Genomic DNA, 27,614 nt, shown 5'->3' with positions numbered 1-27,614 from the left:
GAACTCACGAATCGAACTGAACTTCGGGATTCACGGACGTACACGAACGCGATCTCGTCACGACGGGCGGGCGCGAACGCTAACTACGCCCTCTTTCGCAACGCACTCGAATGCTACCGCGGATCGGTAACTCCGAGCGTACCAACGGCAGTACGGTACTCCTTTATTTTTCACATCCTCCCACCTTAGATTTTCCGCACATATACTGAGGAAAATCTAACATCATAAAATAAAATAATGATTCTCGCATAACTCAAAATAACATCTTAGAACAAAATCACATTTTCCATATAACAGCGAAACTGAACAATAAACATCATAGCTGTTAGTACAACATAAGACTCCTTATCTAATAACTGGCTTAACAGTACGTCCACTACGAGTTTTGTACGGCACAGATTCAACTTTCTGTTCTATCGCTTTAGAGCGACTCAACTTCTCTTTCTCATCTTTCGAATCGCGCGCCGCGCTAACCCTTTTCTTATATAATGTATGTAGTTGCTCAGGGACAACATCGAAATCGACTTCAAGAGGATACAATCTTTGTACCGGACGCACCAATTGACCAGACGCAGTAACTAAACGCACTACTCTAATGACTCCGTCTTTTCCCGGAAAAGTCTCTATCACACGGCCTAGAGGCCAATCCAATCGCTTAGTACAATCATTGCCTATCAATACGACATCACCTATTGATATCTTACGAGTATCGGAAGCTCCCTTATTAACATTATATTTAAGCTCACCGAGATATTCGGTCCGAAAACGTTTTCTCAGTTCATCTTTTAGATGCTGTCGATACTTAAATCTACCTTTGAATTTTTCCCTATCAATAAAATCGCAATCAGGTACTCCGATCTCGCGGATCTCTTGTAAGAACATATTGGGAGTGATAGGATTGAGATCTCTAGGATCTTCGGATAAATACGTCAAAGGTCTCGCGTTAATAATTGATTCGCAATCGCATAAGACAGTCGACATCTCTTCATACTCTAAGCACGCTTTCCCCAGTATTTTACGCAAAATTCGTTTCAAGACTTGAATTAGGCGCTCCCACCAACCTCCCCACCAAGGGGCGCTTGGTGGATTAAATTTCCACTCAATTTTCTGTACATGACAGAGTTCGTTGACTTTATTCCAGTCGATGCGCTTCAATAAATTACTACAACCCTCAAAATTGGTCCCATTGTCACTGTATACGTTACTCGGCCGACCTCTTCGGGCTACGAACCTGCGAAAAGCTTCCATAAATCTATCAGTCGACAAAGAAGTCACAAGCTCGAAATGCACAGCACGATATACAGCACACGTAAAAATACAGATCCACGCTTTTATGTTCCCCTTCAGATACACGGGCCCCGCGAAATCAATTCCCGTTACTTCAAATACCCGAGCATCTCGTACGCGGTTCATAGGCAAAGGAGCCTGCGTAGCATCCAAAGGTCTAGCGCTCTGTCGTGTACAGATTACACATTTCTTTACAACAGATCGTGCAACTTTACGTCCGTGGATTATCCAGTATTCTTCCCGTAAGTGACTAAGTATTGCATTGACATTGCTGTGTCCCAAACGCTCATGAGTTTCAGTTATTAATAATCTAGTTATGGGATTCTCGCCTAACAAAATCACTGGATAACGGAACGAATAATCATCATCACGTTGCAGTATCTTAGATTTCATACGTATCAATTCATCGTCAGTCATAACAGCATTCATTGTTCTAAGTTTTACATCGTCAATTCCATCAAATGAATCTCTCTGTGAAATTCGTAAAACCGTCTTTTCCGCATTTTTCCGTTCATCAAGAGTTAAACTCCCACCATGTCTTTCCCTGTTGGGCCATCTAGTATAACTGATAAATCGATTAAGCCATGCAATCGCGCCTATCATTGTGTTGAACTTTGAAACTCTCGGAACATAAAAAGGTTCAACTTTTACATCATGACTAACATTAGACATTACCGAAATAATCTCAGTCTCGTTTATCGGAGTTTTTAATACTGCGGTTTTACGGATCTCACTTTTAATCTCATCTTCTTGGTAGGTGACATTCGACATAGGCCACTCTGATGGATCCTTTTTAAGCCAGCTTGGCCCGTCCCACCAGTTAACTTTTATGAGAGTGCTCACATCACACCCACGCGATGGTAGATCTGCGGGATTTTGATCTCCAGGAACATGTCTCCATGAATCAACTTTCGAAAGACTTCTTATTTCTTTAACTCGGTTTTCTACGAAGGGTGCCCAAGGACAATTTCTTTGAATCCAATATAAGACTGTACCAGAATCACACCAATATGTTACTTCTCTGTCTTCCATCCTCAGTGAATTTAGGTTAGAGTCGGCTAATCTCGTGCCCGTACAAGCGGCCAGTAACTCGAGTCTAGGAGTTGTAACTGGTGAGACTGGAGCCACCCTAGCTTTAGCTGCAACCAAAGTAACATTTACATGAGAGTCGTACTCTGTCCGGGCATACATCACAGCTGCATACGCTTTTTTACTTGCATCGCAAAATACATGGAAGGTAACATTAGCTCCTGGATCTGAAGAGCGAAAGGCCCATCGAGGAAAATGTAACTCCCTCAGTGACGATAGACTTTTCAGCCATTTTTTAAACTCATTTTGATTTTCCTCGCTCAATTCCTCATCCCACTTCACTTTTGAGATCCAAGTTTTCTGTAATAAAAGTTTAGGACATATCATAACAGGGCAAACAAATCCCAGAGGGTCAAAAATGCGATGAGCAAACGATAAAATGGTGCGTTTCGTAATTTTTTCATTTAATGCCGATTCAACGGGAGGCACTACCAGACGTAAAGAATCACAGCGCTTGTTCCAAATCATTCCTAACACTGAAATATCCTCCGCTCCCGTCATTGCACCGGTATGCTCCCACCCTCTAAGGTTAAACGCTCCCTGGAGCATAGCGTAACTCGCGTCATACATAAATCCGTCAACTTCTTTCATCGTACCCAAACTAGTCACACAGTTATCTACGTAAAAACTCTCCAATAATTTACGGATATTGTCTATCGCATTTACCATATTCGACTTATGTTTCTCGTCTGACATTAGTTTTCTCAAGTGAAAGTCAATTACTGCTCCGAGAAGAAAAGGGCTACATGTTACACCGAAAACTACTCGAACATGTCTATAAGTAATTATTCTCCCGAGCTCATCATACCATAGAAACCTGAGATAATCACGATCATTTTTGTTCAAACATATTTGCAAAAAAGCCTTTTCAATGTCAGCGATGATACCGAATTTTTCTTTTCTAAAACGCAAAAGTATAGACGAAATTAATTCAATCAAGTTAGGCCCTTTTTCCAAACATTCATTTAACGATGGAGAGTCTCTGCCCTTGGCTGACGCATCGAATACAGGCCTGAGCGGTGTGGAGCTGCCTTCCTTGACGACTCCTCGATGTGGAAGATAGTGACCTTTTATCTCTGTTTCGTCGGCAGGCACCAACTCAATGATTCCCTTCTCTCGCCAGTCTGTGAGAACTCGATCATAGTCAGCATACATTCCCGAAGCTTTGAGCCTCTTCGTGGTCGTAACGAGTCTCTTCTCCGCAAGATCATGGTTGTTCGGCAGAGCAGGGTGCGATTCAATCCAAGGCAGACATACTTCATAACGTCCTTCATCGTTGGTTATGACGGTCTCGACAAAACGTTCTCGAACTTGTGCATCATAGTCCTTTCGAGATTTTTCGACAACCGGATCGTTAATGCCAATGACATCCAAGCTCCATAAATCTGATATGCAGGTCTCTCGTTGTAACATAGAAGTGGTCTGGGCTGCGAGTCCATCCTCGACGTAATTCGGAGTTTTGCCCATTAAAGTCCAACCGAGATGTGTTTCGATTGCTGTCAGACCGCATTTGAGCTGCTTGGTTCTTCCTGTCATTAATTTCCCAGCAATATCAGCTCCAATAAGGATTTTAATTGGCTGAGCATGGTTAGACTCACCTGGTCCATCTGTTAACTGGATGCCTAGCTCCTTTAACTCATTCATCCAAGGCTGCTTATCCCATAGAGGAACATCTGCACATATTTCGTCCTCGTCGTAGGCTTGGAAGTTGCAGGCATATTTTCCATCAAGACTGCTCATATGAACCAGGTATTTTCGGTGATCCTTAATTTCTGAAGACACGTTGCCGAACAGAGAGTGCTTCAGCTTCAATATGCCGATCGGCTCATATTCCATGACGCGGATGAGGTCTTTACACACGTACGATTTGGTAGAACCCGAATCGAAGAGCACGCGCACGATACGTTCTTCCTGTTTGTTCCTGATTATCGCGTGTAAGGTCTGCAGTATCACTTCTGGCCCCTTTGTGTGACTGAGTAGCGACTTTTCATCTTTGACATCACATTCGTCTGCTTTGTGAGACGGCGCTACACTACGGTCGCCCATAACCTCCGGGCACATAAGCACAACATGACGACGATTGCATAAGGCACATTTCAAATTTCCGCGACACATACGGCTCTGATGTCCTATCTTCAGGCAGTTGAAACACGCATTTTTGGTTTGCAACACCGATTTCCTGTCACTCAGCGTCATTTTGCGTGCTTTCTCACATTTCATACTTGCATGTTCATTCTCGCAGAACACACACACAGTAGGTTTAGTAACTTTTCCACTCGCGTGTAAACTCATTGCAGAAGGCGTATCCTTAGTGGCTTCCGAGCGTTGTTTAGGTTTTGACTGCTTCCGTTCATTCATGTCAAAACCGCTTACCGCGATCGTTATGCGCTCTTCATTTTCCACTTCGGATTGTAGAAATTTCATTAATCGTGTGAGTCTATCTTCTCTCGGTAGTTCCTCTCCCATACGCTGTGGCGCAGATGACGTCGCTTGATTCCGCTGCCATGCGCGTAGCAATTCTTCCGGCAACGATGATTCGACGAGAGGGTACAACATGGCGCCGCATCTGTCCGTTGTCACACCAAGAGATTCGAGAGCGCGAAGTTGTGACTCTATTTTATCGAACAAGCTCGCTAACTTTATTTTCTCGTTAGGCTTCATAGCATTTTGCAATATTAACTTTAATAACTCGCGCACATATACTTCTACGAGCATTTCATCACGTCCGAATCGATTCTTTATCGCGGCGATAACTTTATCATAGTTTTCATCGGTAGGCGGGAAGCTACCGACTAGTTCCGCCGCGCGCGAATCCGGAACCATAGCTTGTAAGAGATACTGGAATTTGGTCTCTCTGTCGATCGTAGCGTTTTCATGAATCTTTTTGAACTGAGACCAGAATCGTAACCATTCCTTAATATCTCCGTCATACCTTTTGAGTTCGATTTTCGGCAGTTTGATCTGATTCGTCTGATCGGGTACTTGTGCACGAATACGAGCGTCTACCCCGTCGGTAACGGGCCTATTGGCGTTTGGCGCAGCCATGACAGGCGTGCCCATTGCGTTCATGGCAGCGAGTCTTGCTCGTAGAAACTTCCTCTTGTACTCGTCGTTGGTGGCATCTTCTGTCGCGATGGCTTCGTCCGTTACGCCCTCCGTCTCGTGCATGCATGTCATTAACACCTCGTTAGCTTCCAGTAATTTCTCGTGCCTTTCCTCCAGAACTTGCAGAAACACGATTATTTCTTCTTTATTTACTGGTCGCGTAGCCGTACCCGTCAAAGTCGCAGCTAAATCATTTACTGCGCGTGTGAAAGCCGTGCGGTTCGTCGTGCGTTTCTTCCTGGCGGCCTCCATCTTGAGATGCTTGCCTTTTCCCTCGCGATACTCGTATCCGACGGTAATCTCTCTCTTCGTCCTGTCACGGTCGCCACAATGTTATATTTGGTGCGGATAGAGTGGGCGGGTGCACATAAAAGACCAGGAACATTAATCTATGACGACGTTTTATTCTAAATACTTTGCCTCGCACGTTGTTTCACTCAGCTACCGATCGTAACGAACTCACGAATCGAACTGAACTTCGGGATTCACGGACGTACACGAACGCGATCTCGTCACGACGGGCGGGCGCGAACGCTAACTACGCCCTCTTTCGCAACGCACTCGAATGCTACCGCGGATCGGTAACTCCGAGCGTACCAACGGCAGTACGGTACTCCTTTATTTTTCACAATCTCTCTCTCAATAAGGATGGCCATCTAGAGACTTGAGATATCCTGTATAATATTTGAAGAACACAATGTTTCGTTCTTCGTATCGCAGTTAATCATCGCCTCGTGTAAATAACGAAATTTCTAGCTCGCAGGAAAAAAATGGTAACAGCTTACCATCGCTTAAGAAGGATTTATTGCTGCGCAATATACGCGATGTTTAGAGCTAACGAAAACGTGTTGTGTACCGGTGATAATCCAATAATCCAATGCTCTTTGCTATTGGAACTTTTTAACACCGTTCTTCCAAAACGCGATTTTAATTCAGTTATAAAATAATCCTTCAAAAACTACAGAAATGTGTTCCGCATATCAAGTAGTAATAATAAAATAGTAGTGAAATTCAGAGCTTACGCGAATCTGCGGAAGGATTTTGTTGATTTGCTCCGTAGAAAAACGATAACGAAGATTTTGTTTAAGGACGCCTGGCTCCAAATCATCGAGAAGTTTATAAATCCTGTCAATGATAAATTAATCAATTAAAAATACATTACAGTAAATTAATTGCGAGTTATACTTATTCATCAGACATAAGTAGAACACAGAAAATAGGAGCCGTGAAAACGATATTATTCTTATGATTGTATTTATGAAAAGGATCGTGTCTTATTAAGAAGTGTTCTGCAAAAGGATTACTGAGGTTTTCGATACACTTTCTAATCACTTTCAGAATGCTTTCCAAATTGCCCGTTGATGTGATGTGTTTCATTGACATATATATGAATCGAATATATTCACGCACTGACGAATTTCACTCTTGCTTAAGGACGTCAGCTCGACGTATTCGTCGAGGTCTCCTCCGAAATAGCGTTTTCGTTAGGACCCGTATTACCCATGGACACAATTTTGATTTAATACGTCGAGATAGAAGCAACCGACCAATTTAACTGACAGATAACGCGCGTTATCATTTCAATATGCGGCTGTGAAAAAGAGCTGCCGATATCGGAACTATCAATTTTATGCGGGAGCACTTAACTGCTGAACGACGGTAGCGTTTACGATTTCATTGTAACATCAATTTAACGATCGTAGTTACAATCCGGATACAATTTTACAGCCAGTTAAATAAACGCTGTTAACTCTGGAATTGAATGGAAATAAATTTAATAAAATAATTTATTTGTCTTATGTCTTTGGCTATACTTTCTTTAGTTTTTACTCGTTCAGATGTTCTCTTTGTGGTAAATATGCATTATAGGGGACCCAGCCCCAATGACCTTGACCTTGACATATGTCGTCAAGGTCACCCTCCTGAGTGACCTACAAAAAGTTTTAGCCGTCGCTCGTTTTTTATTAAACAGTTATTAACAAAAAAAGTTTCAAAAATATAGTAGTTATTTTGAGTATATTGAAAGGCATAAATGACTAATTGTAAGTGTATGTAAAAATAGTACACGTATGAACAAAGAAAAGTCATTTAAAGCAGCTAATCGTTGATACAATGAACAGTCTTTTTGTTAAAGTAGAGATATATACTTTTCAATATACTAACTATTCTCTGCCATGAAATTTAACTGTTTAAAGCGCGTCACTAACTTACATAGGTTAGATGACGCGCTTTAAAAGTATTTAAGTGTTTAAAGCGCGTCATCTAACCTATGTAGGTAGGATATTTTAAAAAATACATAGGTTAGTGAGAATGTAGGAAAGTGTATGTGTGAACTATTTCGACATATTTATTAGTCATTTATACCTTTCAATACTCAAAATAACTACTATATTTTTTAAACTTTTTTTGTTAATAACTTTTTAATAAAAAACGAGCGACGGCTAAAACTTTCTGTAGGTCACTCAGGAGGGTGACCTTGACAACATATGTCAAGGTCAAGGTCATTGGGGCTGGGTCCCCTATTATGCATATTTACCACAACTTGTATGAGAGAGTACGTTCGCGTCATTTGTTGAGCTTCGTAGCTTATGCGTGCGGAGTGTATTAATCATTTCTGCTCCGCGGCCGCTGAAATAATAATCTGCGGACGATCAATTTCGCGACGGCGTTTTAATTAGTTGCTTAACTAGCCGCCTGTGTGCTCCCTCGGGTTCATTACCGCATCTTGAGACAAATGCATATTCACGACGCGCGTAAATAAGCGCACGGGGTGGAAATTTATATACGCTCAAGGTATGTCCGCGTTTCTCAGCCTCTCTCTCTCTCTCTCTCTCTCTCTCTCTCTCTCTCTCTCTCTCTCTCTCTCTCTCTCTCTCTCTCTCTCTCTCTCTCTCTCTCTCTCTCTCTCTCTCTTCATCATAAATGGGACTTCTTAAGCTTTAAAATGAGATGTCAGTTATTAGTCTACGATTATTAGTTTCGAAGATATAAACGTTCAAAGTGTGACATGTTTTCGTTGCATTAACGAGAAATTTAGCTAAACTTTCTAACGCTACTATATCTAAACGAGAAAAAATAGAGAGTTCAGGCTGGATTTATCATAAATGGGACTTCTTAAGCTTTAAAATGAGATGTCAATGATTACTCTACGATTATTAGTTTCGAAGATACAAACGTTCAAAGTGTGACATATTTTCGTTGCATCAACGAGAAATTTAGCTAAACTTTCTAACGCTACTATATCTAAACGAGAAGAAATAGAGAGTTCAGGCTGGATTTATCATAAATGGGACTTCTTAAGCTTTAAAATGAGATGTCAATGATTACTCTACGATTATTAGTTTCGAAGATACAAACGTTCAAAGTGTGACATATTTTCGTTGCATTCGTTGCAGGCTGTGCCTAGATTTACTCCCCTTATACCCCTCCTTACTGTCGACAAAGACGTAGTTCTACGTCAAAACATGTTATATTCGTTGTACTCGTCGCCTCATTTCAACTCGAAAAATGTTTTTAAAAAATTTATTCATATTATTTATAACATTTATTCAAACATACAGACAGTGCATCTTTTGACTATTTTCCACACCACCTCTGAGACGTGGTCCCCGTGCGTCCACACCGTGGTCCACAACCACCGTGCGACTGAGACGTCGCAGTGCGACGTTGCCGTGTTTTTAGGGTCGAACGCCAAGATCTGTGAGAGTGCTGCAGTTTTTATTTCTTTTCTCAGAAACTAGTCAGTGAATCATCGTGAAATTTATTGAGAATCTGTGCCAATGTATCCTCTATACATAGTAATTTTTTCAAGAATTGTTCTCTATTTTTTCTTTATATTCTGAATGCATATATTTGATAATCTGTCAATCTCCATAAGAACTCATACGAAATTAAAAAGTTAATAACTTTTAAACGGGTCAGACAATCGATCGCAAAAACACAGGTTTTTGGGATATATAAGTGCACAATCTCTATAAATTTCACCTTCATCCCTCTATTTTGACTTAAGCGATATACATCCTTAATAATCAGTTTTACTTTACCTCGGATCTTGTAGTCTATATTATTCAATCGTCCTAAAACTATTGGCACGTATTGTATAACATTAAATCATTAAAGGTATGTGGTTTGTATACAAGATTCCATTTTCTTTCTATATGGCTTATTGCGGTACTTAATAAACATTTTCATTAACGAAATGTAGGGCATCTCGAACATCAAAGATAATACATAGGAACAAAGGTAAGTGATTATAATGTATCCCAAAGTCATAATAATCTGGAACCATAAGTTAAAAAAAATTAATGCATTTTTCACGATATTCCTCTATTAATGCTGAAATTTCAAATATATGTATACTTACAAAGGACAGTAATTCAAAATGAATCGACGTTTCACCATATAAATGAATCGCTTGTATGATGATCGGATTTAAAAGATAAGCGCAGTATGTGAGCCTGCTAAGAGGAATCCAGCCCTTGAATGAGAGTAACTGATTAACGATGCCTATAACAAAGCAAGCATACAATGATAAAAATGATGTTTTTAAACTATGACAATGTTTAAAATATATCACTAATATATTAAAAATATGCCGATTTTTATAAGATGTATTTATCTATTAATGAATAAACGAACCTCCGTGTTTAGTGGAACATGCTATTACAACACATGCAATACATGTGCCCCAAAGTGTTCTGTTCAGTGCTACATAAATAGAAGTAGCTAGAACGGATCTGTATCGATAGTAAGACAAAAATAGTATGAATACTTTGCAAAGAATAGCCAGGCACCAACACAAAATTATATGTTTCTGAAATGTATATGTCAAATTAAATAATACATTTTCATTTATGCGATACTATATAATTAATTTATATGAAACTAGTTAGTTTCTATAGAATAAGTTTATATATTCCATAAATATTTTAATGACTATTTATTTTCAATATGTTATATAAAACAAAAATATATACTTTACCTTTTTCAAAACAAAATTATTCTTTAAATGTAAAATGCAACCCGTAATTATCCCAATAATAAATAAATTCATTCTCATCCATGGTGGGATATAAAAGATATCTGCAAGATTGTTCTGTTCATCAAATCTGTAACAATAAGAAAGAGCATCCTCTTAACTTGATTTCTCAATAAGTAAAATACTTTAGTAACTTACGTCGCGATATATTCGTAAACGTGTGAAATATAACCGTTAAGAATAACCGAGCCTATAATTAAAAGTGCACTCAATATCGTAACAGCGGCATAGAAGTATCTGAAATTTATAATATATTTATTCAAGTATACTCGAAGAAGACATTAACTATAATAGTTGGTTAATTAACATACCTTATAGTCGAGAAAATAAAAAACAACGCCATAGCGATTACATAGAATTGCATATCATTGGATAGATACCAACTCCAACTCATATGCACTGTAATGCAATAAAAATTTTAGAAAAGTTTTATGCGTCTCCAAGTATAATTTCAAATTGATCTTAATCAAACGTGTTCGTACCATTTCATCCATTCCAAAGAAATTATGTATGTACAAAAGATTTCTCCACCAATATTTCGCACAAGTTTCGTGCGACCTTTCGTACATGTAAGATTGCGATGTTTTATTAAACCAAGCCGAGCTTAAATCCGCTATTTCTATCACCGTCACGTAAGTCGGTGTCAGCCTTAAAAAGAAAAATTTTATTACAGACGCGTGTGAAAAAAAGAGAGTTAGTATTTAGCTTACATTGAAATCAATATTCAAATTTCTTTGTAACATATTCTCTTATTTTAATTATTACTACAATAATTTTATTATATTGTTTGTATTGTTTTTTGTGTTTTTCAAACATATCATCATATAATAAAAACTTACCGAATATATCTTTTTATTACGTGAACAAAGAATTCAATTAATTTTTCTCCGCGACCAATCGGCTTTGGTACTTCGTTCCTTTTAACTTGTAAATACATATAATTCAATGTCATTAAACATGCGCTTGAAAAAGAAAATATATCAACTGCTATGAATCCCATGTCAACTGCTATGAATCCAATGTATTTATAACTGTCAATGAACTTCCACAGCCATACTTTATTGTCTGTCAATACAAAGCAATTTTCGTTATGCGTAAAGAGTAAAAAAACAAAAGAGCTAAAAATGTCTATTCTAGAGATTTATTATAAATTACTTACCGAGAGAATTAAATGTATCAAGAGACACGGTAGTGTCTCGCGCCAAGTATACGCGGAGCGAGACCGACCGTGACTCTTTTACGCGACGCGACGGGTTGCGAGTACTCAAGATGTTGAGATCTCGATAACGAGTGAACGGATCAAGTTCTAAGTAGGCTTGATCGATAGCTTGAGGTCGAATTAGGGGGGGGTTTCTCTTATAATATTTCCGCTACGTGCCCTACGAGCGGAGATATTGCGACGCAAAGTCTAAATGTGAAAATTTATTTTTAAGATACTTCTTCTTCTACGTCGACCGTCTCTCATGCCATGCCATGCCATGCCATCATTTCATTGGCTGGAATCGCGTCCTTTTCACTTTTTCGACACTGGCGGCGCTTTCGCCAGCGCGCTGTCACAGTCAGTTCAGTTAATACGTGTGTGTATTGCGCGCAGTGCAGATAGTGCGTTCAGTGCGCTGTCACTGTCAGTTCAGTTAACCTATCGAGAGACACGGTAGTGAGCCGGAGCGAGACCGACCGTGACTCTTTACGCGACGCGACGATTAATATTTTTTCTGATTCAAGGTAATTGTTTTATTTACATATAATTATCCTATTATTATACGACGCGAAGCGTGACCGCACCGTGACTCTTTTACGCGACTAAGTGCATGTGACAGGAATTGTAATAGCTTACGTTTACGTGAGTATTACTTTTGTAGTAACTTATACGAACGATATCATCGTAGTTACTATAAAATCTCCAGTTTATGCGGAGGAATTATCGTATCGTTCGTAAGTTACTACAGAATTAAGTAACGCTCGCGTAAACATAGTATAGGTTAGATTACCGATTTCTTACAATTAAATTTAACATAAAACGCGATTTTACATAAAACGCGAGATTCATTTATGAGAGCTTTCCAGCAAGCGACACAAGTCGACACAGGTATCGTTTTGTCTTTGTTACTCCAAAATGCCAAAAAAGAAAGATAGAACGACGTTTGTGTCGGCTTGTGTCACTTGCTGGAAAGCTCCCTATGTATGTAAGTTTAACGTCTATATGAAATAATTTTCCTAAATGTAATGTAAAAATAACACGATGTTATATATGCAGTTTGGCGTGAATATATATATATATATATATATATATATATATATATATATATATATGTGTGTGTGTGATTTCTGCCCAGTGCTCTAAATGTTATGTGATTTTTGCCCAGTGTTTTATGCTTTGATATAGATAGAAGGAACGTGAAAAAGAGCAGGAAAAGGAAAGAACGTTAGCGGCGAAGCAGACAGAAAAGAACAAACAGAAGAGACAGATTCAAGCTTTGTCTTTTAATCTGGACGAAGCCGAAGATGTAGCTGAGATGTCTTCTGACGAAGACAATGCCGAAAAATCCCTGCAGTTAGAAAATGTGCAATCTGATGGCCCCGCGATTAAGAAGATTAAGAAAAATCCAGATGTAGATACAAGTTTCTTGCCAGATAGGGAAAGGGAGGAGGAGGAAAATAAACTTAAGGAAGAATTGAGGCAAGAATGGGCTAGAAAGCAGAACGCGTTGAAGGAAGAAGAAATTGAGATCACATTCAGTTATTGGGATAGATCTGGCCATCGTCGGAGTGTTATAATGAAGAAAGGTGAATGTCTTAGTGATTTATTAAAATACTCCAGTGTCACTTTTGGAGTAACATTGGCGTGATATATAATGTTCTACTGCATAAATTGAATTTTCACATACAGGTAATTCTATCTATCAGCTTCTTCAGAGATGTTTAGAAGTTCCGAAGCGTGAATTCAGCGAGCTTAAAACAGTAATGGTAGATCAGTTAATGTATGTCAAGGAGGATCTTTCTTATATTACCGCACCATTATACGTTTTACGATTTTATTGTAACTAAGGTAAAGATACTAAGTGATAAAACTTATGAAGCAATATCACAATGTTGGCATGTTATTTTAATATATGTAATATTGCGATTAGGCACGAGGAAAAAGCGAACCTCTGTTCACATTTGACGTTCACGATGATATTCGTGTTATGCACGATGCTTCTGTCGAAACCGAGGAATCACATGCCGGAAAAGTTTTACTTAGGTATTTATCATTAAAAGAATACTTTGTATAATTCTCTTTTATGTTATTTCTCATTAGATCATGATACGAGAGGAACAAACACATTTTTCCAGCGAGTAGATAGGAACTTTTTGATCCAACGAAAAGTTACGACAAGTATACAGTGTCGGATAAAAATAGGAAGAAAGACAAAATCTGATAAACTTAGATTCAACGAATTGTCTAATTTCGTTTAAAGGATTCAGATTCAAAGGACTGTAATTTAGTAGAGCTACATAATCGAGTAAATGAATTAAATATTATCACATAACTAAATGAATTAAAATCACAGTCCTTAAAAATACAATGTAGCTATATATATATACGCGTATATATATTGTAATATATATATATATATATATATATATATATATATATATATATATATATTACAATCTGTTGAACAATGAATCAATTGTACGATGAAACAAAGTTATTTATCTGGTTATTAATATTTACAGTCCTTTGAATCTGAATCCTTTAAACGAAATTGGACAATTCGTTGAATCTAAGTTTATCAGATTTTATCTTTCTTCCTATTTTTATCCGACACTGTATACTTGTCGTAACTTTTCGTTGGATCAAAAGGTTCCCATCTACTCGCTGGAAAAATGTGTTTGTTCCTCTGGTACCATGATCTAATGAGAAAAAATAAAAAAATAACATAAAAGAGAATTATACAAAGTATTCTTTTAATGATAAATACCTAAGTAAAACTTTTCCGGCATGTGATTCCTCGATTTCGACAGAAGCATCGTGCATAACACGAATATCATTGTGAACGTCAAATGTGAACAGAGGCCCGCTCTTTCCTCGTGCTTATAGATATCCATTAACCTTAAAAAAGCAGCGCCAATTTTTTTACAAGAAAAATTTATTTATTTTATTTTAATTAAATATTTTTATTTTATAATGTTACCTCTTTAATTCTTTGTGATTAAAATAATTAAATGATTCTTTGTAATATTATAATTTTATCAAGGAGAATTAAAACTACTACCACTTGGGTTGATAGAAAGATCCTTAGGAATACAAAGATACATACCACTTGGGTTGAGTTAGGTAACACAATTTTGTTTTATTTTTTAAGAGTAGTTGCACTACAATTATTTTTCAAAGCAATATATATATTCTCTTTATAGTTGGCGTAATTTAAAGATTTCATATATTTTTTTGAAATAACATATCACTTAGGTTGAGTTAGGTAACGCAATTTTGTGATATAATTTTGTTAAGGAGAAATAAGACTACTACCACTTAGGTTGGTACGTATCACTTGGATTGAGTTTGGTAACGCAATTTTGTAATATAATAATAATTTTGTTAAGGTATATATGTATATATATACCTATATATATTCTCTCTTTGTAATTGGCGCAGTATTAAAAGATTTCACATATTTTTTTTAAATAAATTCCACTTGTTATTTAAGTTTTTTGAGGTTTAAATTACGGTCAAACACTACTGATAAGTAGCTCGCAAATTCATAGTAGTTAATTATCGCTTTTTTAAACTTTTAAATCCATCGCATATTTAAATTAAGGACAAACACCACTAATAAGTAGTTTCAGAGTATTTCCTTAAATATATCCATAAAAAATAGATTATGATAAGCACGACTAGAACGTATGGTCGGCATCCCAGGCGTCCCCCCCGGACCTTTAAGGGACACCTAGGAGGGTCCAATACTCAATATATAACAAGTTCCTGACTCATGAAGAATTCGCAAACTTAAATGGCGGATACAGCCCAAAACTCATTTATAACCGTTACAATCACACGGCTATTCAAATTCATATTATAAATATTATAAGGAAAACTATTATATTATAATATTTTTCCTTAACTCGCTTTAACGTATTTCAAATTACGGTCAAACACCACGGTATTTCAAAATCAATACAAAGTTTGCAATCTCACTTAGCAAGTACAGTCCGAAGCTCACTCGTAAACGTTACCGTATTGTATATCAAAATAAATGATTATATATATATAGCCAACCTTAACCCTTAGCTTTCCCGATGAATTATCGCAAAAGACTATATTAACATCACTCGAAACTGAGAATCTATATCTTCATACATCATACAAGAGAACGCATCTTTAAACGAGATCCCGTTATCTCCATACCATATACTCAAGTAGTTGAAATCAGACACTGTTTAAAGAACGACTGAAACGCGTGGTCGACATCCCAAGCGTCTCCCCCGGGATAGGGACGCCCAAGAGGGTCGATTAACGCTCATTAAACAACATAGACAAGTCGCATAATCTCTTAGCTTCCCAACATCGCAGGATTAATAAATTTATAGATATTAAGCTAAATATTAAGAATTACATGTATTAATGAACCAGAATAAAGAGGAACGTAGGTACTACCAGAATACTATACAAAGGATTCCACCATCAATGAAAACATCGCCATCATTTCGAGGCATGTTCCATTGACTGGAATCCACACACAACTCGAGAATAACACGAGCTGAACAATGGCCATAGATCGTAAACATCAGAAAAACACCCAAACACAAATCGACATAAACATTAGAGGCAAATACCTCATTTCAAACGAAATAGCAATGTGAATCGTTCCTAAAATATTTCTACATATACAAGAAAATTAAATAGGAATAAATTCTCAAGATTTAACGAAAATACGCTCCTTCTTACACAGATCGTACGTTCTTACAAAATGTATTCAAGCAAATCGTAACGATTTTGCTCAAAAAGGTACACTCATATACGGCGCATGGAAACGCTACGTTGATATAAATTTAACTTATAAACTAAACAAAAACATAGATTCGAGCATATAAGTGCAAAACAAGGCCAAAGATCCTATCAGTTACAAAGTTATTTCGATTTATAATTATATAGTTAAAGGGGAAAGTCATTCTCTTTATATAGTTCAATAAAGATACTATCTTTCACAAAGAATATATCTTCCTGCACCAGGAAAAATAACGATTTTGCTCAAAAAGATACACTCATACACGGCGTATGACGCTACGCTCGCTGAAATAAACTTAACTTACAAACTAAACAAAAAACATGGACTCGCGCATATAAATGTAAAGCAAGGCCAAAATCAGTTACAAAGATTATTTCGATTTATAATTATAACATTAAAGGGAAAGTCTTTCTCTTTACATAGTTCGATAAAGATACTATCTTTCACAAAAATATATCTTCCTGCACCAGGAAACAGATTCACGAGTCAGGCTAATCGCCCATAAGGTACTTATCGTAAATTGCACCAAGTCACGTGAACACAGAATGCTCCACTAAAGGAAGTCCGTCCGTTATTTCGTTCGTTCTTCCACTTGAAAGGACTCCCAATCATTTTATAATACAGATCTAATACTATAAATAAACACTCTAATCACAAAAGGAGGGAGCCCGCCACAAGATCTCTTCATAAGTCTCCGAATGTAAGGCACATGAGCCGGCGTCCGGTACGGACTCCCGATTACGGTGTTACTGCCGTTTCGCGTACGCGCGTATGCGCGCGTTGTCGCACCTTACCTCGCGACAGCGTGCGGCTCGTGCAAACGCCTCGTGTGAACAGGCTCCTTGATCTCAGTATCAGCTCCCTGCCGTCCCTGCCGTCAATATATATAGGTTAACCTGTATGTAAACACTCACGTAAACGTAGTAAAGTAAACAGTAAAATAAGTAACAGTAATATATAAAATAAGATAATTATAGGATAATTACATAAAACAATTACCTTGAATTAATCGTCGCGTCGCGTATAAAGAGTCACGGTCGGTCTCGCTCCGCGCGTACTACAGTATTTTTTTTTTTTTTTTTTTTTTTTGTTAGATCTCTCGGATGAGGAAAATTAAGTGCCTTCAGCACCACCTTAGGGCTATATGACACTGTGTATATGTATGAGTGTACATGTAACTGTGTGTTTATGTCCGCGATGTAGTGAACTCGGTATGCCGTAGGTGCGTTAGGCCCAAGGAATTGCGCGGATCACTTCCCCCTGCGGCCGCGTACTACCGTAAAGCCCCTTGCACAATGCCAGGCAACAGGAAATAGGAACAGGGAATAGAAATTAGAAATCATGTATAAATGCAGAATAAACAGTGACATAGGCAATAGACACAGAGTTTCCGTCACGTTGAAAATTCTGTGTCTATTGCCTGTTGCCAACCAATCATAGCATTCGAATTTTTTAGGTTGTAATTAACGATTTTTTGGTTATTTCCTGTTCCTATTGCCTGTTGCCTGGCATTGTGCAAGGGGCTTATCTCTCGAGATAGGTTAACTGATGTGTTGACAGCGCGCTAAACGCACTATCTGCACTCGCGCAGTACACACACGTATACATATATGCATATCGAAACTGGCGATACTAGCATCGCCCTGGTGTCGAAAAAGTGAAAAGGACGCGATTCCAGCCAATGAAATGATGGCATGGCATGGCATGAGAGACGGTCGACGTAGAAGAAAGTATCTTAAAAATAAATTTTCACATTTGGACTTTGCGTCGCAATATCTCCGCTCGTAGGGCACGTAGCGGAATATTATAAGAGAAACCCCCCCCCCCTAATTCAACCCCAAGCTATCGATCAAGCCTACTTAGAACTTGATCCGTTCACTCGTTATCAAGATCTCGAGTACTCGCAACTCGTCGCGTCGCGTAAAAGAGTCACGGTCGGCCTCGCTCCGCGTGTACTTGGCGCGAGACACTGCCGTGTCTCTTGATGTGTATATGTTTGTATATACAGTTGTTCAATGTTATTCAATAACTCATAACAAATGTTAAAAACGATTTGAAAATATGTATAGGTTTGCTGGAAATAAAGTGTACCTGAGAGACGTCGCACAGAGATTTGGAGTGTGTCCTACTACAACTTACCGACAAAATAACAGAGTCATGAATTTCTTATGCGATATAGCTGGGAACATAATCAAATTTTCGAACAAAGAAAATGCTGCAAATGAATTCTTTGAAGTATGTACATCTGTGATTATTGCGCTTAATATATATTATTGTTTATACATTATGTAAAAGAATTACATAGTAAGTTATTTATTAATGTATGTATAACATCTAAGATTGCAGGTTTTCCTAAAGTGCTTGGCTGCATCGATGGCACATTTATTAAAGTGCAAACACCAGCACATAAAATCAAATCAACGTACGTGAACAGGCATGACATCCCTTCAATCACATTACAGGGTATATGCGATGCCCGTAAGAGATTTGTCGATGCATTTACAGGAATCCCCTCAAAGATTCACGACGCACGTGTTCTGAAATTATCAGATGTACATGAGGCGTTGCCAGGACTATGCGAAGGCAATAAATATCATATACTAGGAGATGGAGCCTATCCTATACGAGAATGGCTAATCGTTCCATATAAAGATTATGGAAATCTTTCCGAAAGGCAGAAGTTGTTCAACAAAAAATTTTATGCTACACGGGTATTAATTGAAAATGCATTCGGTCTGCTAAAAGGCCGTTTTCAACAGCTCATTGAAGTAGATATGCATAATGTCGATAAAATTTCAAAATTTATCATTTCTTGTTGTGTATTGCATAATTTATATATTGACAACAACGACGATTTTAATTTTCCAATCGAATTAGAACATAATGTGGATGAGCCTTATAACGAAGAAAGACGGGAGCAGGAAGCTCTTCTACGTAGATTGGGAGAAATCAAGCGAAACCAACTTCTGGAGAGATTATTTCCTTGAAATAAACAAACATATGTATAGTTGTATTTCATAATAAAATATTATATTTAAACACAATATATATTTTTATAAACGCCTCACGTTTTCATAATCTTAATAAATCAGACTCTTTTTATCACAATGAATACATATATAATAAAATAATAAAGCTTTATAAAATAAAAATTATAAAAAAATAAAGAACACATTTTTTGCAGTACTGCATTACGATAGAAAAAAAACGGACCAGAACTTCTTACAAATGTAGGTAAAGTATAAAACTATCTAGCGTAGACTAAATTGCAACAAGCCTTCGCACCAACTTCCTTATCCCAACCAACAGACAATGATTTGTAAAAGTTTAACGTTTTTTGAATGAATATTTATTTGAATATTTGTTTAAAAAATATTATCTGTTGGTTGGGATTGCGCTTCCATTTTGTCTTTAGGCCTGTTCATTTTCGCTACACTTTTGAACTAGTGCAATAAATTAGAATGAAAGAAAATATATTTGTTTCATTCTAACTTATTGCATTAGTTCAGAAGTGCAGCGAAAACAAACAGGCCTTTTATTTAATACAAATACTTAAAAACTAATCTTTCGAAAAAATGTGCCTTAATGCGGCTATTAATAATACAATCTGAAAACTAAAAATTAACTTTTTCTATAATTTAACACGTTTTGTGTTATAAAATAATAATTAATAAATGAAAAAATTTGTTTACAGTCAACTACTATGTTAAATACTTTTCCAGGTTTTTGAGTTTTCGCCGCGTAGAGTTGCTTGATTGCCGTCTTGCAAACATTGCTCATTGTTTGCTTTTTATCAGGATTGGCTCTCTAATACTGAAAAACTATATAGTTTTTGTTATACTAGCATCAGAGAGCCTGCCCTGATAAAGCAAAGTACAATGTTTGCAAAACGTCGACGATTAAGCAACTTTATGCACGATGATAACCTGGAAACCTGGAAAAGAGTAAATAAGAAAACCACAGAAGCCTTTAACTTTTAAATGTTATTCTATATACTAATCGCTTTCTTTCTTGTTGAACAATTCCCTCAAAAGTTGTAGTTTCTCCTGGTGTCTCCTTTCCTTTGCCTCCTCCTTTTGTTTAAATAATTCAAATTTTCTTTCTTCATTGCTCAATTTATGATTTCTTTGTGGAGGAGAATCTTTGACATTTTCCTTGTCGTCAATAATATTTGAGTCCTGATTTGAGTCTGAGATGATTTCGAGTAGAGGCCTTTTTGGGTATTTCACAGACTTTGCACTTTGAAGTACTTCTGGCTCGATGCTATCATCAGCCTGACTAATTTCTCTTAACTCTTCTTCAAACGGTACTTCTTCTCGTGAACTGCCTAATTTACGGTTATTTTCTATCGCTTTTTTTTTCGTTTCAGAACCGTTTTATAACGATTTTCAACTTGTAGTGGTGTTTTCGAGATATTCAAATTTTCATGCAATTCTTTTGAAATCTCTGCCCACATTGTCTTCTTCGTTTTAAATTTTTTCATTGGGCCTATTTGAGAAAGGTATATTTTATATTTATCTAGGATAAATACAGTTGCTGAATCAGTCCATGAATCTGAAAATAGTTGCACATATTATTTGAGAAATACAAAACATGAATGTCAAAGGAATAAGATAATGTAAAGTGTAAAAAAGCCTATGTTTGTATTGACGTATGGGAACAAGTGTTGCAAAAAATCGGAAAAAGCAAATCTGTAAAATTGTGTGTTGAGTGTAACCGGATGGATACTACATTTGTGATTTCCATTTCTTTCTCGTATTAACCCAGGAAAGTGATGACTATAGTACACACCACCATGTATACTACATATATATGTGTATTGAAATATATTTACCTATTGACTTCTGACTATTACTGTCTTCGGATAGTGCTGAACTGAAGTCAAACTCATTTTCTTTGTCGGTGCACTGTTTATCTCGACGATTCTGACTCTCATTAATGTTCACGTTGTATATTAATATTTCTCTAAATAAAAAAATGCATATCATTGTAAAGGTATATACAAAAAGTATGGACATTTTATAGTCATTCTATTAAGTTATTCTTGGCATAAAACAAACAAGTACGAGCGAAAATCTATTTTCAATAACATTACCTATCTCCTTGCAGCCGATATATTTCCCTTAGTAAGTTCTCTTCGCCGCCATCGGTTATTGTATACAATCCATTTTGGATTAACAGTTTCACGTACTGGATAGTATATGAATCATCATCTGAAATAAGTTAATAGAGACATCGTTCAATAATGTATTAATTATCATACGGTGTAACAATATAAAGAACTATTTTTAGCTGCTTTTCTTTTACGAAGCAAAAACTGACACGAATTGACACACTTGAACACAGTGTATTATTTTGATGTCTGATGTGTTTGAACAGACATATAAATATGTTTTACGTATGTTGTATGTGCTTTATAAAAGAAAAGCAGTCTTTATAACAAATTTTTTCCATAGTTAGGTTATGAGATTGGCAGAATCGGTAGAATGTATACTTACTCTGTAATTTTTCATATAATTCTTCTTCACCATCTTCAAGTGTTAATTCTAAATTATTCGTGTTTATTTTTAATTTTATTGAATATAAAGCTCTTGAAGTATTCATTTTGAAAGTAAACTTTTATGTTTTGTCGAGGCAGGTTAAGCAAGTTAAGGAGCCGAAAAAATGCGCACTCATGTTACGCACTCACCAAGCCGCGAGTGTTTCAGTGGGCATGCAAGAATTAAACTTGCACTAGCGGTACACTCGAGCAGTACCGTCCCGCTCTCTATGAGTTCGCAGTGCGCACTCAGTTCTGCCCAATGAAAAACGCTATTATACAAGACAAACGTTGCGAGGGTGGTTGCGGACCGCTCGAGATCGCGAGTTGGATGTCTACGGTTACGCGACTCGGTTAACCCGCGGTGTCTTCGGTACTCACCCGCGGTATTAATCAAGCCTCTGACAGCGAGCGCAATTTCACGGATCGCGGAGAAGGTTTCTCGTTGAGAAACGCGCTTCGCAACGCGGATGCCTCCGCGCTCACGCTCGACGAGCGCGCAAATCGCGCGATTTCCGTGCGTTTTCCAATCAACGATCGCCTCGCCGCCGACGATCTAATTAAAGCTCGCACGCGAAATTCCGCGCGTTCCATGTGTAATCGGTTTGCGCGCACCGCGCGGCACCGCTTAATTCTAAGCGGTCTCTTCATCGTGAGAGAATCAGAATCAGAATCAGAATCGTCATTTATTAGACGCTCTGGGACTACGTCCCCTAAAGCGTCGAAACTGAATTACAAAAATAGTAACAAATTAAGGATATAAAACATTCATACATTAAACGCAGCTACAAAAGAAAAATATAAGAATAAAGAGAAAAGAAAATAAAGATAATATATATAAATGAGACAAGTTTCTACACCCACACGGAACATATAACCTCCATTAGACGTCCACACAACCTCTATAGCTTCATGCGACCTCTATCTCCACGGTGAACATCAGACATATATATATCTCTAATAGAGATCCATACTCCATCATAGATATCTTCTACAAATCCATAATGGACATCCATTAGACGTCTATTATGGATGTATGATAGATTTATATACATAATGTTTCTAACAGATCAATATTTAAGTTTTATAAGTAAATTTATATTTTTAGATAATTTAAAATGATTGAGTTTTATACAATTTTTGGAAGTATTACGTTATATAGATTAACCGTAGACGTTTAATGGAGCTCTGGTGGATATCTAATAGACGTTAACTAGACGTTAAATAAAGCTTTGGTGGATATCTAATAGACGTTAACGACACGACGCGGCTACCACGCGCCAGTACTTTCTCATAATAAAAAAACATCACGCGCTAGTATAAGAGACGAGCCTGTGAGAGGTCTGACTGCGATAATTTTTTGCTGCAGATCATCTGAAGTGATACCTCTGGTATCACATAGCACGGGTCTGCGAAGCAATTTTTGATAATTTGTTGGATACAATTTATAAATAATTATCTAATTTGTTGTAAGCTTTATAAACAAGGTGTATATCCATAAAGAATCTATAAAACGTTTAGTTAACATATTTTAATTATTCATCGAAGCTCCATGAAACATCTATGGTTGATCTATATGACTTCTAAAATACATCTATCAATACGTCTAATGATGGAGGTCGAATAAAGGTGTGAAATGCGGAACTATGGATGTCTAGTAGACGTCCATAGGAAGTTACATGGATGTTTTTAATCTCCATGATGGACGTCTAGTAGACGTTTATTAGAGCTTTTTGTTCTGTGTGGGCAGTATCTTAGCGCTTACAAACAATTACACGGAAGTTTCAAAAGATACTTTGTAACAAGTAAATGAACATTTTATTGTCATTTTATGCACACGCATTTTATATCACGAAATAATAAAGCGCGAAAATTCTCACGCGATTCGCAGATAATTGTCTTTGATAAATTTTACGATCTCTTTTATGTGACAATTGTGCGCGAGCGCGGTAGAGATCTCGGAGCAGAGGCGAGAAAAGAGATTAGGCGTGATTATCGTCGATAAACTTATGTCTGTATTTAAACGTCTATATTATGTACAATAATTACAGTATTTACAGTCTCTATACCGCGAGCCACGGACAGATAGTCTTACGACCGACGAAAGCAAGTACACGAAAACCGCGAGCCACGGAAATGCGAGTGACTTTATTTTCTAGACGTACGTTCGCCGAAATACTTAGGTCGAATGCGGGCTCGCGCGCGGAGGTCCGGGGTTTTATTCCTACGACTGTCGAATTTTCGCGAACCTTCATTCCGGACTCCCGGTAACGAGCCGAAAATCCAGCCGAGCCAATCAGCTATCGACACTCCGACAAATTCGTATTTAACGAATGTCACTGATCTCGAGGCCGGCAGCTGATCAGCTGTTTTGAAACACCGCTCGCTCGCTTTGTCCCGGGCGTATGCCTCGCGCACCGAGTTCCCGAGACAAAGGAGCGAGGCGGGATAGGCAAAAACTGAGCGCTTTGTTTTTCTGCCCTTCTAGTTTACCAGGAAATATACTGATATTTCCGCGAACGGATCTATTCTTAAACTGAATTTAGACAACTGGCAAACTAGGAAGGCAGAATTTGACAGAGATAATTTAAGTTAATGATTACCTTAATTCGCAGTATTAATTGACCGACGGTTTTAGGTTCGATCGCGAACATTCCGCCCGCCTCGTATGGTGCAACTTACGATTAATTTTCGCGGACGCGTATGCGCTTTAAAGGCGGATGTCAACTCGTCGGCGAAAGATTAACTTGCGTCGCGTTACCGCAGCGGCGAGCCACGAATTCGCAGAACAGGAAATGTTTCGCTTGAAGCTAGGCTTTCAACGCGACATAAAATTCGCTGACGGTTGTACGCGGGAGATATACGCGGCTTTATTTCTTCTACGCGATATACATCAACCACGGCAAATCGAGAAAGATTTCACGATTATTCCTCACTCCCCGGTGCGTCGCAGTCCGGGAGGAGGACGAGCTTGCTCACGGACCGGGTGAGCGTCGATGCCGCCGTCCGAACCTTGACGACTCGGATCTGGCCGTCGTCTCTCGGGAATAGCTCCTCGATCCGAGCGAGGGGCCATTTGGTCGGAGGCGTCGTCTCGCTCCTCACGAGGCACAAGCGGCCCGCCCGCACCTCCACATCGGCCTTGAACTACTTCGGCCGGTGAGCCAGCGTCTGCAGATATTCCTGGGACCACTGCGCCCAGAAGTGGTCCCGCATCTGTTGGACCTGTTGCCAACGAGACAAGCGAGCCGTCTTTTCCTCCGTCAGCGACGGTTCCGGCACGGCGCTGAGAGCCGAGCCTACGAGGAAGTGGCCAGGAGTGAGTGGACAGAGATCCTCCGGATCGTCCGTCAGGGCCTGCAGCGGACGGGAATTTAGGCACGCCTCGACCTGAGACAATAGCGTGGCCATCTCCTCGTAGGTGAGCGTCGCTTCGCCAATCACTCGCCGCAGGTGATGCTTGGTCGACTTGACGGCCGCCTCCCAGATACCGCCAAAGTTAGGCGCCGCGGGGGGATTGAAGCGCCATGAGATCCTCTCCTCGGCGACGCGCTCGGCGATGCGTCGGCCCTCCTGGCTGCCTGCAGAGAACAGATCGCGCAATTGAGCGTCGGCACCGACAAAATTAGTGCCGCAGTCGCTGTACAGCGTTTGGCACAGGCCTCGGCGAGAAACGAATCGGCGCAGCGCAGCCAGGAAGGCGTCGGCGGTGTAGTCCGAGGCCACGTCAAGGTGTACAGCTCTGGAACATAGAGAGACAAACACGACAATAAATGCTTTGGAGGCCCGTTGGCCTCGTCCTTTAGAGGTCCTCAGCCACACTGGTCCGGCGTAGTCGACTCCCGTGTTCAGGAATGGCCGAGCGGGAGTTACCCTCGGGCCAGGGAGGCTTCCCATGAGAGGCTGCGGGGAGGCCGCCCGCCATCGCAGGCACGTCACGCAACGCCGAATACAACCTTACACGGTGTTAAGAAATATGCACCCATCAGCTTGTGTCAATGATATTAAAACAGATTTTGAAGCCCAAAATCACAAAGTCATAAATATATCAAATAGATTGAATCCCAGAACAAAGAATCCCTTGCCACTCTTCTTCGTAGAATTACAACAAAAGGAAAACAACAAAGATATCTACAAAGTCAAAAAACTTTTAAATACAATCGTTACCTTCGAACAGCCGTATAAAAAAAGAGACATTGCTCAATGTACAAGATGTCAAGCCTACGGTCATACAAAAAGTATTGTTTCAGGGGCCCAAAATTTCGTAAAATGCGCCGAAAAACATCTTACCACAGACTGCTCTATAAAACAAAAATTCAAAGAAGTTAAATTTTCTTTGAAATTGCTCTCCATTCCTTTCTTCGATTATTGAATTGTTCTACTGTTACAATTTACTATTATATTTCGTAAATAAATACAATTTAAGGAAAGTACAATTTCGACCTATATTGTAATTAAAGAGACCAATTATGTACATATTTTTATAGAATTATAAAATTCTTTTAATAGATACGATGATATTCAAGATAAATCCATTTTGCGAGATGGCATTCCCGTTACTCATTCCGTTTATGGGCTTTCCGGCACAATAAGCGCCAGCAATTATGTACAACTTATTGCTTTTGAAAAAGCTGTTGACTTAAATCCCGCATAGTTCTGCAAGCAAGAGATCGCGATTTGTAAGAGAGATTTATTCACACGAGAATAATGACTTACGAAGAGTGTGAGCGATACTGAAATAACAATACCGAGAGACGTCAGTATTCATTCTAATTCTATTATAATACCGATACTGGTATTATAATACCGATACTGCACATGGTGGCCCAGGCCGGCAAAGGCGCCCAAACAAGAAGACCACCGACGTAACATCAACCATAAATAAGCTTACCATGGCGGAAGCTATTGCGAAAAGTTTTATCTTTTTCCTAGCTGGCTTCGAAACCTCCGCGGCGACGGTAACGTTCGCTTTATACGAATTAGCTCAGTATCAAGATATACAAGAGAAAGTTCACAAGGAAATCGACGAAACGTTGACAAAACATGGTGGTGTGACTTATAACGCTGTGAACGAAATATGCCTTATATAACCAAAGTAATAAATGAGACTCTGAGGAAATATCCACCTCTTCCAACGTTGAATCGCATTTGTACCAAAGATATTAATTTACAAAGAATGGTTTAAAAAACATATATATTCCAAAAAGTCTATGATCTTTATACTTTATATGTAGGCATCATGCAAAAATATACCTATTTGCATAATGCCATAATTATTAAAGCTCGAATAAAACATCACGAAAATGCAAAATATATCAAAGACTACCTGCAAGCTACCAGCATTACAATAGAGGATTGGACAGGACCAATTACTCTTGCAGCTGTATATATATAGTCCCCCCAAACACTCAATTAAGCAAGAACAATATTCGGAATTTTTTAATACTCTGGGTAATCGATTCATTGCTGGAGGAGACTACAACGCCAAACACCCGTGGTAGGGGTCAAGACAACACACACCCTCCCAGAAAGGTCGCCAGCTATATCTGACAATGATGGAAAA

General features: G+C 38.5%; 4 protein-coding genes, 1 long non-coding RNA gene and 2 pseudogenes across 6 annotated transcripts; 2 read left to right on the top strand and 5 right to left on the bottom strand.

Moving 5' to 3' along the window:
* Positions 1 to 345: 345 nt before the first annotated feature.
* Positions 346 to 5,733, bottom strand: LOC139786148 (uncharacterized). Its single transcript, XM_071725298.1, has one exon. It carries the CDS (start codon positions 5,731 to 5,733, stop codon positions 346 to 348), a length of 5,388 nt encoding a protein of 1,795 aa, XP_071581399.1.
* Positions 5,734 to 8,989: 3,256 nt separating this feature from the next.
* On the bottom strand, positions 8,990 to 11,148 carry LOC139786146 (nose resistant to fluoxetine protein 6-like). 2 transcript variants are annotated; one of them, XR_011722190.1, is made up of 8 exons: positions 11,002 to 11,148; positions 10,831 to 10,918; positions 10,658 to 10,756; positions 10,463 to 10,589; positions 10,120 to 10,294; positions 9,845 to 9,987; positions 9,525 to 9,759; positions 8,990 to 9,178 (listed from the first exon to the last, which is right to left on the bottom strand). XR_011722190.1 is itself a non-coding variant. In XM_071725297.1 (7 exons), the coding sequence occupies exons 2-7, from the start codon at positions 10,911 to 10,913 to the stop codon at positions 9,595 to 9,597; spliced, it is 792 nt and encodes a 263-aa protein (XP_071581398.1). In that variant the 5' UTR covers positions 10,914 to 10,918; positions 11,002 to 11,148; the 3' UTR covers positions 9,178 to 9,594. The 2 variants fall into 2 exon arrangements, 1 of the variants encoding a protein (XP_071581398.1); XM_071725297.1 differs by having other exon boundaries at positions 9,178 to 9,759.
* A 974-nt stretch (positions 11,149 to 12,122) lies between these two features.
* On the top strand, positions 12,123 to 13,794 carry LOC139786147 (protein FAM50 homolog; annotated as a pseudogene).
* Positions 13,795 to 14,834: 1,040 nt separating this feature from the next.
* Positions 14,835 to 18,339, bottom strand: LOC139786145 (uncharacterized). Its single transcript, XR_011722189.1, has 2 exons — positions 17,512 to 18,339; positions 14,835 to 17,383 (listed from the first exon to the last, which is right to left on the bottom strand). It is a non-coding gene; the product is annotated as an uncharacterized lncRNA (long non-coding RNA).
* A 245-nt stretch (positions 18,340 to 18,584) lies between these two features.
* Positions 18,585 to 19,556, top strand: LOC139786144 (putative nuclease HARBI1). The gene is made up of 2 exons (XM_071725296.1): positions 18,585 to 18,747; positions 18,852 to 19,556. The coding sequence occupies exons 1-2, from the start codon at positions 18,670 to 18,672 to the stop codon at positions 19,497 to 19,499; spliced, it is 726 nt and encodes a 241-aa protein (XP_071581397.1). The 5' UTR covers positions 18,585 to 18,669; the 3' UTR covers positions 19,500 to 19,556.
* A 509-nt stretch (positions 19,557 to 20,065) lies between these two features.
* Positions 20,066 to 22,607, bottom strand: LOC139786142 (uncharacterized; annotated as a pseudogene).
* Positions 22,608 to 25,198: 2,591 nt separating this feature from the next.
* On the bottom strand, positions 25,199 to 25,948 carry LOC139786141 (uncharacterized). Its single transcript, XM_071725295.1, has one exon. The coding sequence runs from the start codon at positions 25,946 to 25,948 to the stop codon at positions 25,199 to 25,201; it is 750 nt and encodes a 249-aa protein (XP_071581396.1).
* Positions 25,949 to 27,614: the final 1,666 nt, after the last annotated feature.

Source organism: Temnothorax nylanderi, unplaced genomic scaffold (genome assembly GCF_030848795.1).
Source record: "Temnothorax nylanderi isolate EJ_2023f unplaced genomic scaffold, tnyl_v1.0 TNYL_tig0963_pilon, whole genome shotgun sequence".
NCBI lineage: Eukaryota > Metazoa > Arthropoda > Insecta > Hymenoptera > Formicidae > Temnothorax > Temnothorax nylanderi.
The sequence above is the reverse complement of the archived record's forward strand: the minus strand, read 5'-3'. Positions and strand labels throughout refer to the sequence as shown.

Coding starts and splice junctions, on each gene's coding strand:
- LOC139786148 (XM_071725298.1), bottom strand. CDS start 5,733: ATGGAGGCCGCCAGGAAGAAACGCACGACGAACCGCACGGCTTTCACA.
- LOC139786146 (XM_071725297.1), bottom strand. CDS start 10,913: ATGAGTTGGAGTTGGTATCTATCCAATGATATGCAATTCTATGTAATC. Junction 10,590..10,657: donor GTTTACGAATATATCGCGAC/GTAAGTTACTAA, acceptor TTATTGTTACAG/ATTTGATGAACAGAACAATC. Junction 9,760..9,844: donor ATTTTGAATTACTGTCCTTT/GTAAGTATACAT, acceptor TTATGGTTCCAG/ATTATTATGACTTTGGGATA.
- LOC139786144 (XM_071725296.1), top strand. CDS start 18,670: ATGAATTTCTTATGCGATATAGCTGGGAACATAATCAAATTTTCGAAC. Junction 18,748..18,851: donor CTGCAAATGAATTCTTTGAA/GTATGTACATCT, acceptor ATAACATCTAAG/ATTGCAGGTTTTCCTAAAGT.
- LOC139786141 (XM_071725295.1), bottom strand. CDS start 25,948: ATGGGAAGCCTCCCTGGCCCGAGGGTAACTCCCGCTCGGCCATTCCTG.